At 45.1% G+C, this 19,459-nt stretch overlaps 1 protein-coding gene across 1 annotated transcript; it reads left to right on the top strand.

Annotated features, from left to right (window-relative positions):
* The first annotated feature begins 276 nt into the window (after window positions 1-276).
* Window positions 277-18,165, top strand: LOC134794858 (hamartin). The gene is made up of 4 exons (XM_063766660.1): window positions 277-451; window positions 14,898-16,587; window positions 16,843-17,046; window positions 17,210-18,165. The coding sequence occupies exons 2-4, from the start codon at window positions 14,908-14,910 to the stop codon at window positions 18,032-18,034; spliced, it is 2,709 nt and encodes a 902-aa protein (XP_063622730.1). The 5' UTR covers window positions 277-451; window positions 14,898-14,907; the 3' UTR covers window positions 18,035-18,165.
* Window positions 18,166-19,459: the final 1,294 nt, after the last annotated feature.

The raw sequence follows: 19,459 nt of genomic DNA, 5'->3' as shown, positions 1-19,459 counted from the left end.
GACAAAACATACGCAAATGCGGCACTGTGATTGGTCGAATTCATTTGTTGCTCACCATTCTCCATACTAATAAAAAGGTGGGGAACAAACAAAAAGTGAGACTGTGACAAGGACAAGCAATAATACCGCCTTCTCTGCTACTCCTACTGAAAGTTCCATAAGTGCATCTCGTTCGGTCGTTTGCCCCCCCCCGTTTCATCTCTATATTATTTGTACCTCTATGGCCCCAGCTGAGGTTTCTGTTGACGGCTGTCACTCGAGCTCGTCTCGTCTGTCAGTGAGTGAAGAAGCAAAAGCCGCAGTCATCGCGGCGAAAATTACCTTTCATTACCTTATTTTGGCTGCTACATCTAAGCTGCGTCCAATAAATATAAGGGGGAGATACGACCGACTTCAAAATTCCACCAGCATCGGTGCCATCGGGTCCCTCATCTCTCCGATCTGCTGACTGGTAGGTCGCGAACACTTTTCAACACGACTCCATTAATCTGTTTGTGCACTCCCAAAGCCACAGCCCCAGGCTCCAGCTGATATCCAGTAATGCCTGCACTAGATACCCGAGCTGATAACGAGTTTGTGCAACTGCGCGAAGCAATTAGTCGCCGCTTTAATGTTCGCCCGTGGTTCGTTTATCGCTTCGCTGACGTCGAGGATCAGCACAACATTCGTGAGTTTCGTGACGGTCTTCTGTGGGTATTTTGCGAAATTACTACTTCAGATAAACACAAGCAGTACGCTTGATACGCGCAGATAAATTTATACAACTAGTACATTTGTTGACATGTTTTAAATATACCATAATTTTTTTTTAATTTTCAATCAATGTTTAATATCTTTAAAATTATATTTAATCAAGGCCCCTACGCTGTCTGTTCTCTTTGACGGCGCAGCAACTAGTATCATTTCTCTCTTCTTGGTCTTTCAAAAATGCCGTTTGTCAAAAAAGGACAACCATACTGTTGACAAGATGGACTTCAAATCCAGGTGTCCCCTTTTTAGGTAGACCCAGGTTGTGTATGTGTGCGTAAAAACGTATATGTGTGCTCTTTTAGGGATGTGAAAAGTCGATTTTAATCATGTTATATATTGATAAACGCTACACAGCGGAACGCAATATCGATTAATTGAAGCTTCAATATCTTCGTTAAACATAAACATAATTGAAATGCTAATGGATAATGAATATATTATAATATAATAAAATAATACAATTATTGCGGAACACCTATTTTAGTAGGTATTTATGTATTTTAATTAAATATCTGAACTTTCCCTCCGTTCCCTGCTGGGGCGTGACTATGAAATTGTGATCTGATAACCACAATAAAGAATAAAAGCGTTTTTGTTCATTTTAGGTATCTTTAAACCTTTGAAGTAAAATTAAAATTGCAAGATGTCGATAGTTTATCGATATGACTTTATCGACATGGCTACAGCAAGGTGGGCCACATTGTTAATCGTACACTAAACAAAAGTGGTCCCACTGACAGCTCGCTTGGAAGGTATCTCTGTATATTATTATATCTATGTATTTAATGCCACGCAATCGCTTTTTCTCTTTCTCTTTTCTCTTGCCTAGAGAACTTGGCTTCAGTGGACGAAATCAACGATGGGCTAGTGGAAACTGTCCACACAGTAGGGTCTAAGTTTTATAGACCCCGCCGTAAAGATAGACCTCAGAAATTGACCGAGCAAACCTTAAACCTCATGGCTGAAGACGCTCGCTACAGCTGCAGTCTCCCGATGACGCAAAGTCATATAGGCAGCTCAATAGACGTATATCTAAGTCCTTGCGACATGATCTGCGTCTCTTTAATACTAACCATATTAAAGAGACTATTGAGCGAAACCAAGGCTCCAAAGTGTTCGCAAAGGACAAGTCTATTGGGCAAAGCCAGCTGACAAAGCTGAAACGGGAAGAGGGCAGCATAGCGTCGAGCAAAGCAGAGGTTTTAGGCGAGATCGAGAGGTTCTATGGACAGTTATACACTTCGATCGCAAAGCCCGTTGACAAACTGTCCCGACATTATACCAAAGATATCCCGGACATCATTCTGTACGAGATTAGGATGGCCCTGAAGCAGCTTAAGAACAACAAGGTGCCGGGCAAAGACGGAATCACTTCAGAGCTTCTGAGAGCGGGTGGAACACCGATACTTAAAGTCCTCCAGAAGCTCTTTAATTCCGTCTTGTCCGAGGGCAAAACGCCTGAAACATGGAATAGAGGCGAGGTGGTGCTGTTTTTCAAAAAAGGTGATAACAACCTATTGAAGAACTACAAACCCATCACGCTTCTGAGCCATGTCTATAAGCTATTTTCAAGGGTCATCACAAACCGTCTCGAACACAGACTTGATGACTTCCAGCCTCCCGAACAAGCCGGTTTCCGAAAAGGCTATAGTACCATAGACCACATCCATACGCTGCGGCAAGTTATACAGAAGACCGAAGAGTATAACTTGCCATTATGCTTAGCGTTTGTGGACTATGAGAAAGCCTTCGATTCGGTGGAAACATGGGCGGTGCTTGAGTCTCTTCAGCGATGCCATGTTGACTATCGGTACATCGAAGTGTTGAAGTGTTTGTATAGTAACGCCATGTCGGTCCGAGTACAGGAGCAGAGCACGAAGGCGATTCCATTGCAAAGAGGCGTAAGGCAGGGAGGGAGACGTTATCTCTCCGAAACTGTTTACTGCCGTAATGGAAGACGCCTTCAAGCTCCTGGAATGGCAAGGACTTGGCATCAACATCAACGGCGAATACATCACTCACCTTCGGTTTGCCGACGATATCGTAGTCATGGCAAAGTCGATGGAGGAACTCAGCATGATGCTCGATGACCTCAACCGAGTTTCACAACGGGTGGGCTTGAAAATGAACATGGACAAGACGAAACTTATATCAAATGCCAATGTTGTGCCCATCCCAGTCTCTGTTGGGAACTCGGTACTCGAAGTTGTTGACTCGTACATCTACCTAGGACAAGTAGTCCAATTAGGTAGGTCCAACTTCGAGAAAAAGGTCAACCGCTGAATCCAACTCGGTTGGGCAGCGTTCGGGAAATTACGTAATGTCTTTTCGTCCGACATACCTCAGTGCCTCAAGACGAAAGTCTTTAATCAATGTGTGTTACCAGTGATGACTTACGGCTCCGAAACGTGGTCTTTCACTATCGGTCTCATCTCAAAACTCAAAGTCGCTCAACGAGCTATGGAGAGGGCTATGCTCGTAGTTTCTCTGCGTGATCGAATCAGAAATGAGGAGATCCGTAGACGAACTAAAGTCACCGACATAGCCCCCCATACAACCATTTCCAGTCGCCGTTACGACGCGGTGTTGACACATCTTGTGTCGACACCGTCTGTTTCGGTCACAATTCCAGTCGCAGAGTCGTCGCCGTGTCGACACAGTTACCAGAAATGGGGAAGGGTCGACACATGACACAAAGTGACATAAAGTGTGGTCGCCGTGTGCACACATTGTTTCGGGTTTGCGACTACTTTATGCCAAAATCATTCGTTCATTCGTTCATTTTGTTCCTGTCAAATGGAAACTGTCAGATGGAAAAATACTTAAATAAAAATAAGTGACATTAATACGCCATCTCTAAAACGGATTACAAGACGTAATTATATATTGTTTGCATTTATATTACAATATGACTTAAATTATTATGGGGAATTAAACTGCTCGAGTGATTTGATAAACTAAGTGTAATATAATCAACGCGCCACCACATTGTTTTAGTTTAGCCGGAAATGAAATTGTTTACTTCTCAGTGCCTGTGTTCATAACTATATTATTTGAAGCATTTTTAGTACTTCGATGCGTATACTATACTTAAATAACAGAAATAACGCTTTACATACTACGAAACTTGTTAATTATGATGTATAAATATGGTTTAAGGCTGAGAAATATTGCAGTCACAAAGTAGTTGCAATGTTTCGACTTTGTGTCGACTCTGTGTTGACACATGACACGCGCTGTCAAAAGTAATAACAAAGTTACTGGTATGTTACTGGATTTGCAAAATGGCTCCTTGTGTTGATTTGTTTTCAGATATTCTCAAAGTGTAAAAATGCCGTGGTCAGAGATGGGCATTAATCGATTAACTGTTTATTCGACTAATTAATGGAATAAAAAAAGTTAATTCTCAAATTTTAATCGCGATTAGTTTAGTCGACCTAACATAGATTGAAATTGAATTAATCTGAATATTAATCGAATAAATTATCGATTAAATCTCGATTGAAAGTTGACAGGGGGCCATTTTTGTACGTAAAAATAATAGAAATGTCTTGCATGCAGATGGTAGCAAAACACTTTGTCATAAAAGTCGAGATGGGTGTCGATTTATAGGTTTTAGGGAGTGCCGATTTCGAAAATAATGACCATTTTGGAATCCGAAATGGCGGCCATGCACTGTGTCATAAAAGTCGTCATGGATGTCGTTTTATACGTTTTAGGGGGCCCCAATTTTGAAAATGATGACCATTTTGGAATCCAAAATGGCGGCCATGCACTATGCCATAAAAGTCGTCATGGGTGTCGTTTTATAGGTTTTAGGGGGCGCAGATTTCGAAAATGATGACTATTTTGGATTCCAAGATGGCGGCCATGCACTATGTCATAAAAGTCGTAATGGATGTCGTTTTATAGGTTTTAGGGGGCGCAGATTTCGAAAATGATGACTATTTTGGATTCCACTTTTATGACAAAATACGTAGCCGCCATCTTGGATTATAAAATGATCATCGTTTTCGAATTCTGCACTCCCTAAAACCTATAAATCGACATCCGTGACGACGCAAGTTATCTTTATTTTCAGATCTAACAAATTGCTACAGAATACAAAGGACAAAAAAGAAGCGAGGAGGTAATGAAACAAGCAAAAATACAGATGATTCCTCGACGCAATTGGGTGATTCTTAAATTGTGTCCAGATTTTTTTTGTCATAAAAGTTTATATTTTTCACATATTACTCTCACAAGTTCCGTGACATTTCGACCTTGTAATTTTTTAAGTAAATGTTTTTGTTTATCTATGAGGATCTCACTAGAATAGTATAATCAAGGTATGTTTATATTTGATGAATGAAATAGTAACGCAAAAAAAATATATATTTGTGTCTTATATTCCTGCCGAAGACTTTTATTTTACCTTTTCCTTCTACACAAGTTTGGCCAAGTAATAAGAATTTAGGGCTCTCAATTTTATTTTGACTTCTACAATAGTAAAGCTACGAGGCCATGTTTTGGTATCGTTTTCGTATAAATTCGCAGTACCAAATTTAGTTAAGGTATCACATTGACACCATTCCGAAGTAAAAACATATAAACTTATTAAAATACTTTCTTTTAAACTCCTCTTCACGCTTAAACTGCTGAACAGTTTTAATTTAAATTTGGTACACATATATTTTGAGTCCCGAGACAGGATATAATAAGTTATCTCAAAAATCATCCTTTAAAGGTGTGAAATGAGGTGTAGGGGGGAATTCAGAATTGACTTCTTGAAGTTAATACTGTTTAAGTTTAGGTTTGAAGTCATGTTTTTTCATCATTTTTAACTAAATCAAAGATGTAGACCATCCCAAATTTCATATAAATCGGTTCAGCGGTTATTGATTTCCCGTACAAATTTGCACGCCACTTTTCACACCTTCAAAAGATGATTTTGGTTATAACATCTATCCTATGTCCTGTTCCGGGACGCAAACTATTTCTATACCAAATTTCAACGAAATAAGGGTCAGCGGTTAAGCGTCAAGAAGAGTTTCAAAAAAACCGGCCAAGTGCGAGTCGGACTCGCGTATTAAGGGTTCCGTACATTAAGTCCGACTCGCGCTTGACTGCACATTTCTAATAGGTTTTCCTGTCATCTATAGGTAAAGAACTATTTTGTGTATTCAGACGGACATACATACAGACGCACGAGTGATCCTATAAGGGTTCCGTTTTTTCCTTTTGAGGTACGGAACCCTAAAAAGATTTATTTTTATTTTGTGGAATGGTGTCAATGTGATATCTTATATGGATTCAGCACCCCAGATTTATACGAAAACGATACCAAACACGGCCTAGCACCTTCACTGATATAGATATATCAAGATAAAATTGAGAGCCCTAAATAAACTTTCAAGAGCGGATATCTCAAAAACTATTCAACATATCGAAAAAATTGACTGAATAAACTTGTAACAAATTAAATTAACTTTCATTTTGTATAAGTGGCCATGTCGCTGAGATGCATAGTTTCCGAGATATAATCGAAAAACGGGAAAATGGGACCTTCAAAGCCCCCTCTCTCCCCCCCGCTCAAGGGCTACGGCCGGGGACTTTTGATATGTTCACCTCCTAACTTGTCAAACCGAGTTACGGAGTCAAAAATTGTGTTCCGAGCATTTCCCTCTACAACTTTTGGAGCATTCGTTGCCTGACCTAAGTAGCTTATTGAATTTCTTTAAAAACTTTTCTGTAAAAGGTTGACGGGTGTTGGGTGTTTATATGGTTTCGGTCGATTATTATCATTTGCATTGCCCATGATGACTTACTAGAATTACGAGCACACGAGACACTAATAGTAGTTTGACAAACCTTGGTTTTCAAGAGGTATTTTATATTGACATTTGCTGTCACAAATTTGCTGTCAGATTTAGTCGCAAACCGCACGCAAAGTGTCGACACCTTGTTACGGAAAAGTGTAGACACGGCGACGACACTTTGTTTCGAAACAATTCTAGACACATTGTGTGGACTCTGTTACGACACATCTGACATTTAGTTACCACTTTGTGATTCTGCGACTGGAATGGTTATATGGGCCACCGGATTAGCAAGCTGAAGTGGCAATGGGCAGGCCATATTGCACGCAGAGAAGATGGCCGATGGGGTCGAAAAGTGCTCGAGTGGAGACCACCGACTAGCAAGCGACTCATTTCTGATGCGATCACGCAGAGAGACTCCAAGCATTGCCCTCTCCATTGCCCTTTGGGTGACTTTGAGCCTTCTTATGAGACACACAGTAAGCGGCCACGTTTCAGTTCCATATGTCATCACTGGCAACACACACTGGTCGAAGACTTTCGTCTTGAGACACTGCGGAATATTGGACAAAAAGATGTGCCGTAGCTTCCCAAACGCTGCCCAACCGAGTCGGATTCGTCGATTAACCTCTTTCTCGAAGTTGGACCTACCTAACTGGACAGTCTGTCCTAGGTATATATAATCGTCTACAACTTCAAGTGTAAAGTCTCCGATTGTAACAGGAGTTGATTCTACACGGGCATTTGACATGATCTTCGTCTTGTCCATGTTCATCCTCAGACCAACTCGCTCGGAAGCTTTACTGAGGTCATCGAGCATCATACTCAAATCCTCCGTAGTCTCAGCCAAGATTACTATATCGTCCGCAAACCGAAGGTGAGTGATGTACTCGCCGTTTATGTTGATGCCAAGCCTTCTCCAGTCCAAAGTCTTGAAAACATCCTCCAATGCAGCGGTAAACAGTTTAGGAGAAATAACATCCCCTTGCCTGACTCCCCGCTGCAACGGAATAGGTTTCGAGTTCCGGTCCTGGAGTCGGACTGACATAGTGGCGTTCTCGTACAAACCAATTCCAGTCGGTAGGTATGAACCCTCATTTCAGGAATATATAAGTCTGCCAGGGCTTTTCCTGCCGAAACACCTTGGCAGACGAGATTATGTTAGCAAGGTGTGAATTGTGTGAATTGGTTTCATCGTGGTATCAGATCGGTTAGTGTACGGTAACCGATGGTCATCTTGCTTATAATCTCGTCTGCCAAGGTGTTTCGGCAGGAAAAACCTTGGCAGACTTATATATTCCTAAAATGGGGGTTCATGCCTACCGACTGGAATTGGTTTCATGGTGGTATCAGATGGGTTAGTGTAGGGTAACCGATGGTTATCTTGCTCACATAATTTCGTCTGCCAAGGTGTTTCGGCAGGAAAAGCCTTGGCAGACTTATATATTCCTGACATGAGGGTTCATACCTACCGACTGGAATTGGTTTCATGGTGGTATCAGATGGGTTAAATTAGGGGTCCCGGTGGCCACCTTTGAGAGCGTCTGCCAAGCACTTCCGGCAAAAAAAATACTGGCAGACTTCGCTTTTCTGTGTCTACATGTAATTTTCTAACTGCTGCCATAACTATTATTTCGGTATCAGATGGGTTAAATCAGCCCCCTATTTTCGCACCGGAAGTGGCCTTCTTTTTCGTACTTTCGGCAAGTTCCGCCGTGGCAGACTATCGAATTCGGACTTAGCATCACTTTTATGGGAAACCATTGTGCATTTCATCGTGGTATCAAGTCGGTTAGAAAATTTGCAGCCGGCTCTTCTACTATTAACGAAAAAAAACGCCCAAAAAATTTCGGTTTGTCAAAAGGCGATGGAAAGAAGCCTACCCAATGTCAAGATTAAGGACAAGATTAAAAATAAGAACATTCGAGAAAAAACGAAAGTAATTGATGCATTACAAAATACGTCAAGAAAATGAAGTGGAGATGGGTAGGACACATTGCACGCTACGATAGCTCGAGGTGGGCGAAACGAGTGACAGAGTGGAAAGGACCAGGGAGCGGGAACGGGCATGCGGGACACCCGCTCAAGCGCTGGGTGGATGACATCAAAAAAATTGCCGGCATGGGGTGGCCACAAGTGGCCCAAGACCGAGACAGGTGGCAAAAGCTGGAGGAAGCCTTTACCCAAGAGGGGATCCCAAAATAAATAACACTTAGGCTAGGCTTAGGATACGAAAAAAAAAACTTTATTTAAAACATGTTAGTAAGGGGTCATAAATAAAAGGCTTTTTATTTTATTTTATTTATAATACATGCTTCGAATACATTTTTCTAGGCATCATGACGAATCCCTGAGGTACACATAATTTTAGGAGTAGTATCTCTATTTTTCACTATTTTCGGTTTTTCTGTTGAGTAGGGATTGCAATCCGGTCTGGTTTTGAATCCGGCCGGATTTTGGCCTCAATCCGGCGGATCCGGCCGGATTGGTATTGCGGATAAAAAAATCATCAAGTCACGTATTTTATTATGTTTTTTAGCGTTATATTATGCGAAGTTAAGGATATTTTTTAATCGATTAATAAAACAGCTGTTTTAAGTTTCAAAAATCAACGGTTTTATTACTTTTCCACTAAGTTTTGACGACGGGTCTGGCCTAGTGACCCTGCCTGTGAAGCCGATGGTCCTGGGTTCGAATCCCAGTAAGGGCATTTATTTGTGTGATGACCTGATGACACAGATATTTGTTCCTGAGTCTTGGTTGTTTTCTATGTACTTTAGTATTTATATATTATATATATCGTTGTCTGAGTACCCCCAACACAAGCCTTCTTGAGCTTACTGTGGGACTTAGTCAATCTGTGTAAGAATGTCTTATTTATAATATTTATTTATTTATTATTTATTTATTTAAGTCTTGTTACAATAATCAGTCTCACAAATGAAATCTTCTTTTTCTCTTAAAATATATATAGCCCAACCCACATTTCCCACAAAAAGGTGCTTTCAATTCAACCATTTTAGTTTGTGCTAACAAAATCAATGAACGTGCATACCTATACAAGTATACATTAAAACATTTATTCACACGAAACATTTAACATTTTTAACGGGATAAGTTCGCTTTTGTACACATTTACTGTATTCTCTCTGTGTTATGTACTTACTTTGTGCAATAAGGTGTTTACTACTACTACTATATTTTCCCGCTTTATTTAGTAGCATAATAACACTGCATAATAATAACAAAATAACATATCCCCACGCACGCCTATCAAATGACCGGGATGTATATATATATACCCGTGAGTTTATAAGAGATACAAAATAAGTAAAATGACATATAAATAAAAATAATTAATTAATATTATAGGACATTTTTACACAAATTGACTAAGCTCAAGAAAGCTTGTGTTGTTGGTACTCAGACAACGATCTATATAATATACAAATAATTAAATACATAGAAAACAACCATGACTCAGGGACAAATATCTGTGCTCATCTATATCTATATACATATAATAAAGCTGAAGAGGGTCGAAAGTCTGTACATGGAAGATATTCGAAAAAAAGTTGGCTGGGGATACTTCGAATCGATAACAGAACACGTTCCAACAGTTTTTAGAATTTTTGTCTGTTTGTCTGTTTATCTGTTTGTCTGTTTATTTGAACGCGCATCACGTGAAAACGGCTGAACGGATTTTGATGGAAACTTTACTAATCTGTCGAGAACATCCCCGGCCAGGTTATAGGCTATAAAAATTCAACCCCTAAAAGGGGGGGTAGCCACAACACTCGCTTGACTTAAGTTTGCCCCTGAATCTTATGGCGCTACTTAGGAAAGAGGGGCAAACTTTTTCCAAATATGTTCTAGCACTATAGAGTACCGTGCTAAACTAACAGATGGCGCTGAATTTGATACGTTGTGACATGAATAAGCCACCGAGGAAGGATTTTGCCAAATTAACTCTAAGTTTAGAAGAGAGGGTACGGATATCAACAAATTTAATTGAATAATTATGTTGATTTAATAATACAACAAAATTAAACGACAGTAAATTAATTGCCCCTTATTGCACAGTGCCATCTTTTGGGGAACTGAGTAGACATTAAGTAATCAAGAAAACTAAAAATGAGTTTACATAGTTACGTAGTGGTAAAATAAACACACATATCAACACGCGTATAATTGCATAATTATTTAAAATTATTAATTTTCTCCGTCATGAATTATACCCAATCGTAATTTTATCGCATCCATATCAAATATTCATACATATACAGCACTTAATATGGCCACGAAGGTGGGTACTTTGAAAAAAAAACATTGACCTCTGTCATTTGCAGTGCCGGATTAACACTTTTAAGCAAAATAAGCACTTGCTTAGGGCACCACGTCTAGGGGGCACCAAAACCGTAGGCAAAAAAATGCGCAGGCTGCATCAGCATTGCAGTCGTCGTGGAGTAGGTGTAGGTACCTACATGAAACTTTTATACGTGTACAAGTACCCATCTAATAACGAAGGGTCGTAGGGATCAAGTAAGAGAGTGAGGGTACGTAAGAACATCTCCAACGTAGGCTTTCGATTTGACCTTACGCGGAGGCCCTTAAAGTCATGGAAAAAAATCTTGCTTTCGGGCTTGCGGCCAGCCGATTTTTTCGACATAGGTTACCGATTTTATAGCGAGTTTTGCTCTCTTGCACGCCAGATTTGCCGGCCAAGCCGAGTTGATCCTTAGCCGCGATCCTGAGACCTAACTGTTAAAGTGTTATAAGGGGCCCCGTGAAAGCCGAAAACTAAAAACATCCTATCAAGTAGCGCTTTCGAGTGAAGCCAAAGAGCGAGTAGTAGAAGAGACGTGATCACATACATAGATTCGATTTCAAGCCACTCTTTTGCAGTTCGGCGTTAGGTCTTATGCGAGGCCTTCTGCCTTACGGCAAAGTCGATCTTCTGCCTTAATTACACTTGGGCGTGGATCCAAATCCAAGCTCTGCTTTCTTGCATCTTTTCACCTCTCTTGCATCAAACAACCTTGCTGAGACCCTTAAATATCGAGCCCTATGCGAAGCTAGGCTGATAAAAAACTGTCCCATCCCTTCTCTGTATGAAATCCTGGATTCGCGCCTGGTTGGGACTAAAAGTAAAAATGTACAACTGACTATCAAATTGTGTTTTTTATATCGAAAAATTTTCGCGCTCGCTTCGCTCACGTTTTAATAACTTTCTAAGATTTGATAAAGGTCACATTCGGGTGGCGACTGCAGCAGCATTACTCTGTTGCAACGTTAATGCTGCAGCACTGTCAATTTTCGTGATAAAATGATGTAACTGATTTCTATACTAAAAGTAAAAATGTACAACTGACTATCAAATTGTGTTTTTTATATCGAAAAATTTTCGCGCTCGCTCGATCGCGTTTTAATAACTTTCTAAGATTTGATAAAGGTGACATTCAGGTGGCGACTGCAGCAGCATTACTCTGTTGCCACGTTACTGCTGCTGCAGCACTGTCAATTTTCGTGATAAAATGATGTATCTGATTTCCATACTAAAAGTAAAAATGTACAACTGTCTATCAAATTGCGTTTTTTATATCGAAAAATTTTCGCGCTCGCTTCGCTCGCGTTTTGAATCACTTTCTAAGATATGAATAACGTGACATTCAGGTGGCGACTGCAGCAGCATTACTCTGTTGCAACGTTACTGCTGCAGCACTGTCAATTTTCGTGATAAAATGATGTAACTGATTTCCATACTAAAAGCAAAGACATATGTAACTTCGTATAAGACGAATAAAGTCTAAGGAAAAAACGTGCCTCGGAATTCAAGTAAAAGTCATTCTCGAATAGATGTCGCACACACCTTTGGCCTATGGTCGGCTAGATGGCGTGACGACACCGTTTCATATTTAACAATTTTAACACATAGATATCAGTGAATGAACATGGATCAAAAGGATATAAAAATAATATGGTCCCGGGTTCGAATCCTGGTAAGGGCATTTATTTGTATGATGATACAGATATTTGTTCCTGAGTCATGGTTGTTTTCTATGTATTTAAGTATTTATATATTATATATATCGTTGTCTGAGTACCCACAACACAAGCCTTCTTGAGCTTACTGTGGGGCTTAGTCAATTTGTGTAAGAAATGTCCTTTAATATTTATTTTTTATTTTTTTTATTTTTTTTTAATAAAATAATTTATCCATATATATACATTTTTTGATAACTTTATACGTTTTCATTTTGAGTTTTAGTCGTGTGTCGATAGATGGCAGTAAATTTACAGTGACTACAAAATTTACAATGACAGGACCCCTCTATACTATCTATTCTTTTTGCTAAAAGTAAAAATGTACAACTGTCTATCAAATTGCGTTTTTATATCGAAACATTTTCGCGCTCGCTTCGCTCGCGTTTTCAATAACATTCTAAGATATGGCGACTGCAGCAGCATTAGGTAGGTACTCTGTTGCAACGTTACTGCTGCGGCACTGTCAAGTTTCGTGTTTTTTTTTTTTTTTTTTTATAAAAAAAAAAAAAAAAAAAGTGATAAAATGATGTGACTGATTTCCATTCTCAGCTGTAATGCGGCAATGAACGTCACTCAATTTGTACCTAACTGTAAAATATTTTACCTGGACTACAGTCCTCTAGCATATCCATCTGTCAACTTTACCTTCAAGTTCCGCCTCCAGGGGAGAGGGAGAGAAATTAGGATTAGAAATTAGCCGCTTACTGACACAGACCGAATTCCACGCGAGCGGAGCCGCGGGCACAGCTAGTCACACAAATAAATGTCCTTACCGGGATTCGAACCTAGGATCGCGGCTTCACAGGCAGGGTCACTACCCACTAGGTCAGACCGGTCATCAAAAGTCAACATATATTCCTCTAATTACTTTTAATTCGACAAAACATTTAACTTAAGTGCTGAATGAAGTTTTATAAATATTTATTCATTATATTTTAAATGCAGGTAACACTTATTATAACTGGGCTCTAATGGTTTGTACAAAATAAAACGAAAGAACATGTCCATTAAATTACAATGTAACAACACAATAAATTGAATATAAACCAATCCAGTACTTACGGTGCACGGAAATCTTAACGCTACGACGACACATATTTCGTCGTCTAGAAGACTGGCGTCAACTAACAAACAAGTTGTTGTGTTGCTGTTTGCGAGCGAGAAAATTCGAATATCGGCGAGAACTTTTAAATTTTAGCAGTGTTTTAAGCTGTTATATTATATTTTAGCGCTTTGATTTACTTTACCGGATCCGAGACCGGATCCGGTGAATTTTTCCGGATCCGGTATCTTGAAAAATGTGCGGTATCCGGCCGGATGGTAATTCCTACTGTTGAGGAATTGAAGCAACGTATTCGCGAGGAAATGCAAAACATTTCTCGGAACACTTGTCAAGCCGTCGCAATGCCAAAATAATGAAGGATCACATATGTATGATGTAATTTAAAAAAAAAATCCCTATTCATGTGTTTTCATAATTAATAAACGTTTTCATCTGATATAATTAAATTAGTTTTAATTTTATTTTAGTTTGAAATGTAAAAAGACTTATGGTCCACCGTGTACAACAGACATGCAGTAAGAAGACAGTTTAGTATCAAAAAAAAAAATAATCACCTGGTGGTGACTTACACTACATCCATATGAAATAAAACAAAAAAAATACTTAAACAGTTTTTAAGGTTCCATTGCAAAATTGGTAAAAAACAGAATCCTTATATTTGAGTCATGGCTGTCCGTCCATCCGCCTGTCTGTCTGTCCATATGCAACAGCAATTTTACTCGAAAATAGTCATAATTTGGTAAAGCCTGACCAGTAATATATGATCATGTAATATATGGTCAAGAGGGCGCTGTTATTCTCATGTATAGGGTTACAGCTCAGTATAGTACGAAAAAATTAGTTCCAGTGAAATTCCGCAACATGGCGTGTGATCAATGATCATTGATCATATATTTCTGGTCTGGCCTGTTATTTACATATATAACTATTGTATAATTGATAGCTGTTGGTTCTCCGAATAATAAATAAAAAATACCAATTTATCTGTAGACAAAGACGCGAAATTCAATATTTGTATAAAAAATCCACTCTTCTCACCTACATATTTAAAATTTGCCACCACTTCATTCATTCTATTACACTTTTGCCTTCTTTCTATGTTAGATTTTAGATTAGCTGGGTGTGGCTTGAAAAATCTAAGGGACACATTTGACAAGTTGCTGACGATCACCGGTATCATCATGACTAAACATCCATTTCGATCCATTCATGATTATCTAAGTGTGTAATATGTGGTGCAGGTGGGGGGAGATGCTGGGCGCGTGCTCGGCGGGCGAGGTGTTCGCCCTGCTGGAGGGCGGCGGCGCGGGCGGCGGGTCCGCGCTGCTCGCGCTGTACGGCGCCGTGCGCGAGCCCTGGCTCACGCGGGCGCTGCTCGCCTACCACGCTCGCACCGGCTCCGCCCGCGCCGTGGAGCTGCTCGCGCGCGCGCCCGAGCCGCACGCCAAGCACCTGCTCGACGCGCTGCACGAGCAGCTGCGCGACCCCGCCGTGCGCCGCTCCGCCCTGCTCGCGCTGGCCCCGCTGCTCGCGCGCCGCCCCGCCTGGCTGCACCGCCTGCAGCCGCCGCACCCGCTGCCGAGGGAGCTGCTGCGCGCCGCGCGCACCGAGCGCGAGGCTCTGCCGCTGCTGTACGCGCTCATGGCGCTGGCCGCGCTGCTGCCCGCCGCGCCCGCCCTGGCGGCCACGTTGGCGCCCGAGCTCGCCGACGTGCTGCTGCGGCCCGCGCAGCTGGAGCCCGCGCCGCCTGCGCCCGCGCGCGACCATCTGCTCTTAGCGCAGCTGGCGCTCTTCCGCGCGCTGTACGCCACGCATCCCGTCACTCTGCTGGAGGCGCTGCGCGCGGAGCACGCGGCCGCGTCCGCCGCCACGCGCGACGCCTGGCAGCGCGGGCTGGCGCCGCTGCTGGCCTCCGTGCGCCTGCACCCGGCGCTCGTCACGGGCAGCCGCGCACGCGAGGCCGACGCCGGCCGCTGGGCGCGCCTCGAGTGGCACGACGTCGTGGCCGAGACGCGCCGTCTGTCGCTCACGCCGCGCGAGCGCCAGGACGAGCGCGAGCGACCCGCGCAGCCGCCGCCCGCGCCCGCCGCGCCCGCGTCGCCCGCGCCGGGCTGCGGGGCGCACGCCGCCCGAGCGGCGTCGGCGCTGCGCCCCGGCACGGACCCGTGGTTCCCGCTGGCGGAGCGCTGCGGCGCGGACTCGGCGCCGCACACGCCGCTGCCGGCCGAGGCGGACGCGGGCGAACCGCCGGAGGCCGCGGTGGAGGCGACGCCGGAGAACACGCCCGCGAAGGAGACGCGCGAGCGGTTCCGCTTCCCGGCGGAGTCGAGCGCCGTGCGCGCCATCGGGCGCCGCTCGCAGCCGCCGTCGCCGCTGCGCAAGGAGACGTCGCCGCTGGGCGGCGCGGGCCCGGGCGCCGGCGACGCGTACGCGGGCCGGCTGACGCGGATGGCGCTGGACCGCGCGGCGCTGGAGGCCGAGGGCGGCGGACGCGCGAGCGCCACGCAGCGGCGCGGGCCGGACTCGCCGGTGCCGTTCGGAGGGGGACCGCCGCCGGCGGGGGCGCCGCTGGCGCGGCCGGAGCCGCGCGGGCCGGGCGCGCCGGACGCGGAGCCGCTGAACGTGGAGGACCGCGAGGTGCTGGAGCTGACGGCGCGGGCGCGCGCCGAGGACGCGTGGGCGGACAGCGAGTCGGCGCCGCCGGCCGCGGCGCTGGCTCGCGCGCTGGACCCGCGGCGCGGGCTGCTGCGGCCGCCCGCCCGCACCCGCGCCGCGGGCGCCCCGCCGCCGCGCCGCCCCGCCTCGTGCGGCCCGGGCCCGCCCCAGCGCTCCACGGAGGTCGCCGTGCAGACGGTGGACGCGTGGCCGGAACCCTACGAGTTCATCATTGCCGATTTCTATAGAAATCTTCCCGACGATTTTTCAAAAGAGGTGAGAATTGGCTTACCGTTAGAAGCCGTATTATTTTAAGATTCTGCAGCACTTTTTTGTATCCTCTTACAAGCTTTTAGTTTTACCTGTCCAGCTATCTGTAGTTAATATTTGATATTTTCAAACATAGATAAATATAAATATGTGAAGGTATGATGATATGGGAAGGTGGCCACAGGGATCCCTTTACAAAAATGGCAGTTTTTAATATTACCGAAAGTTTTAATTGGTGACATATGTGTGTGTCGTCATCAGGGCCCGGAGCCTGCGTCGCCGTGCGAGCGCCTGGACAAGTACCTGTCGTCGCTGTACTCGGGCTCCGGCGCGGGCTCGGGGGAGGAGCGGCGCGGGGAGGCGGCCGAGCAGCTGGCGCTGCTGCACGCGCAGCTGCTGTACGAGCGCTGGCGCCGCGAGGCGCACGCCGAGCGCAACCGCCGCCTGCTGGGCCGCTGCCGACAGGTCACTATACTAACCCTTTGTATACATTCGCCACTCTGAGAATGAAATCTTTGTTGCTTTCGCTGTTTTACTTGTAGCATAAAAGTCAATGTGATAGGAAAGCGGTCGGCGGACATGATTTATGGGGGGACATGAAATGAACTTGTGTATTATCTGCTTTCAGGTGCGCGCGCTCGAGTTACAGAATCAAGCGTTGAGGGAGCACGCGCGCGCCGCCCAGCGCGAGCGCGACACCCTGCGCGCGCGGCTGCAGCGCGAGCCGCCGCCGCCGCCGCCGCCGCTGCGGCCCGACCACGAGGCGCGCCTCGAGGCCGCGCTGGCCGAGGAGCGCGCCGCGCGCGCCCGCGCCGAGGCCGCGCTGCGCGAGGCCGAGGCCGCCCGCGCCCACGACCACGCCGAGCTGCAGAGGGCGCGCGGCGAGGCCTTCGAGTCGGCGCGCCACGTGGAGGCGCTGGCGCGCGGCGCGCTGGCCGCCGAGCGCCGCGCCGAGCACGTGCGCCGCCTGCGCCGCGAGCTGCTCGTGCTGTCGGAGCGCGAGGCGCGGCTCACGGCCGCCGCGCAGGCCGCGCTGAAGGAGCGGCAGGCGCACGCCGGCGCGGGCGACGAGCGCGCCGCCCGCGCCGCCGCGGAGCGCCTGGCGGCCGCGAAGGCGGAGGCGGAGACGGCCACGGCGCGGGCGGAGGCCGCGACGGCCCGCGCGGCGGAGCTGGAGGCGGCGCTGGCGGCGCGGGACGCGGTGGTCGCGGAGCTGAAGCGCGCCGCGCGGTCGGCGGCGGAGGAGGGCGCGGCGCGGCTGGACGCGCTGCAGGACAAGTACGCGAGCCTGCTGCGCGTGCTGCGCGCGAGCGAGCTGCGGCGGCTGGCGCGGCTGGCGGGCGAGTCGGTGCGGGCGTCGCCGCTGCCGTCGCCGGCGGGCGTCGCGGTGTCGCTGGCGGACTGCAGCCGCGTGCGGCGCCTGCTGGAGGAGGAGGAGCCGCGCGACAGTTAGCGCCCGCCCCCCTGCCCGCGCCCCGCCCCGCGCCGCCCCCTGCTCTCCTACTGTTTCTTCCTGTGACCGCTCCGATGCCGACGAAGGACAGTTTTGAGTCTTATTGACAGTGCCGCAGCGAGCTCCTGCGACCGGACAAGTGTATAAAGCGTCGCGCGAATACATCCGACACACCGATTCTTAACATTTTAGTGGAGCATTTGGACGGGCGACGATAACTAAAATTGTCTAAATAATCGGGAGCTTTACAATGAACGCAGAAAGGCGGACAACGGTAACATATTTGCCGGCAAACTTCACAGCTGCGGTTCAAAATTACATTATTTTGAAGAAAGGTCAGCCGGTTTAAGGGTGATGGCATATTTTTTTCTGTATATTGATACTGGAAGTGTGTTGGATCGTCTCATATGCTTCTCCGAGTTCTCCGCGGCGCGGCGCCGCCTGCGGCTGCGGAGGCCGGCACTTCATACGATGCATGCTTCTTACTTATAAGAGTGTATCCCATTTCATTCAAAATGTTTATTGTTTGGTTAACTGTTCTAAATATTATATTGTAATAAAGCAAATTTCTTTTACTTTCAGACTTATCATTTATCAAATGCACCATCAAGGTGGATCATTTTATTTTTTTGATGGCGTGTTACGGGAGTTAACACATCGCCGGGCTGCCTTTGCTGAGAGCTCTTTTTTAACCCCCGACGATTTACCTGAAATACTCATTTTATTATTTATGACAAGGAGTCCCTTTGTCAGTTTTCAGACCTCAACATCAAAATTTGCGGAAGTCTCATACGAACTTCCATCACCTAGTTTTCGGGGTTAGGGGTAAAAAGTTACAAGTTTAAGAATTTATTTATTGTTAACATTTTTGAGTGATTCACGGTTAGTTTCACTAGACTTATATAACAATACATAAGGTAACAGTTCATAGCCCGGTCGATATATTTATTTGTTGTTTTTGTACTAATATGTACTAGCTTAAATTTCAGCTTTCTAGGACCTCAGGAAGTACCCTGAGAATTTTGATGATCATCAGTGAGTCAGTGACGAAATAGTGGTTTCTTTCTATATCAATAAGTTCAATAACATCTAAAGTATAAAAGCTATGCAATTACTAAACTGTGTTATACTGTGCTTTGTTATTATAGCGTGTACTGTGTAACGTATCATATATTCAGATTCTATTTGCGAGTTCCTATAATCGGCTCTGTAATGCTATCTAAAAAGTCTAATGTATCATTCATAGCTGTTGGAATTCCTTGTATAAATAAATAAATAAAATTGAATAAGTCCACTATTGACATCACCTCCAGAGTTTTGTTTATCTGGTATGTATGATAGAAACCCAAGTTCCAGAAAAGGTCGGTAGTGCCCTTGCGCTTTGCTTGGCTCGTCTTGGCTAGGTTCAGATTGACGAGAATAAAA

This window comes from Cydia splendana, chromosome 11, assembly GCF_910591565.1.
Source record: "Cydia splendana chromosome 11, ilCydSple1.2, whole genome shotgun sequence".
Classification (NCBI taxonomy): domain Eukaryota; kingdom Metazoa; phylum Arthropoda; class Insecta; order Lepidoptera; family Tortricidae; genus Cydia; species Cydia splendana.
This window is presented reverse-complemented; position numbering and strand designations above follow the sequence as displayed.

Bases quoted from the DNA above. Each gene is read 5' to 3' on its own strand.
- LOC134794858 (XM_063766660.1), top strand. From the start codon at position 14,908: ATGCTGGGCGCGTGCTCGGCGGGCGAGGTGTTCGCCCTGCTGGAGGGC. The intron at 16,588-16,842 runs GTGAGAATTGGC...TGTCGTCATCAG, and splicing joins CCGACGATTTTTCAAAAGAG to GGCCCGGAGCCTGCGTCGCC. The intron at 17,047-17,209 runs GTCACTATACTA...ATCTGCTTTCAG, and splicing joins TGCTGGGCCGCTGCCGACAG to GTGCGCGCGCTCGAGTTACA.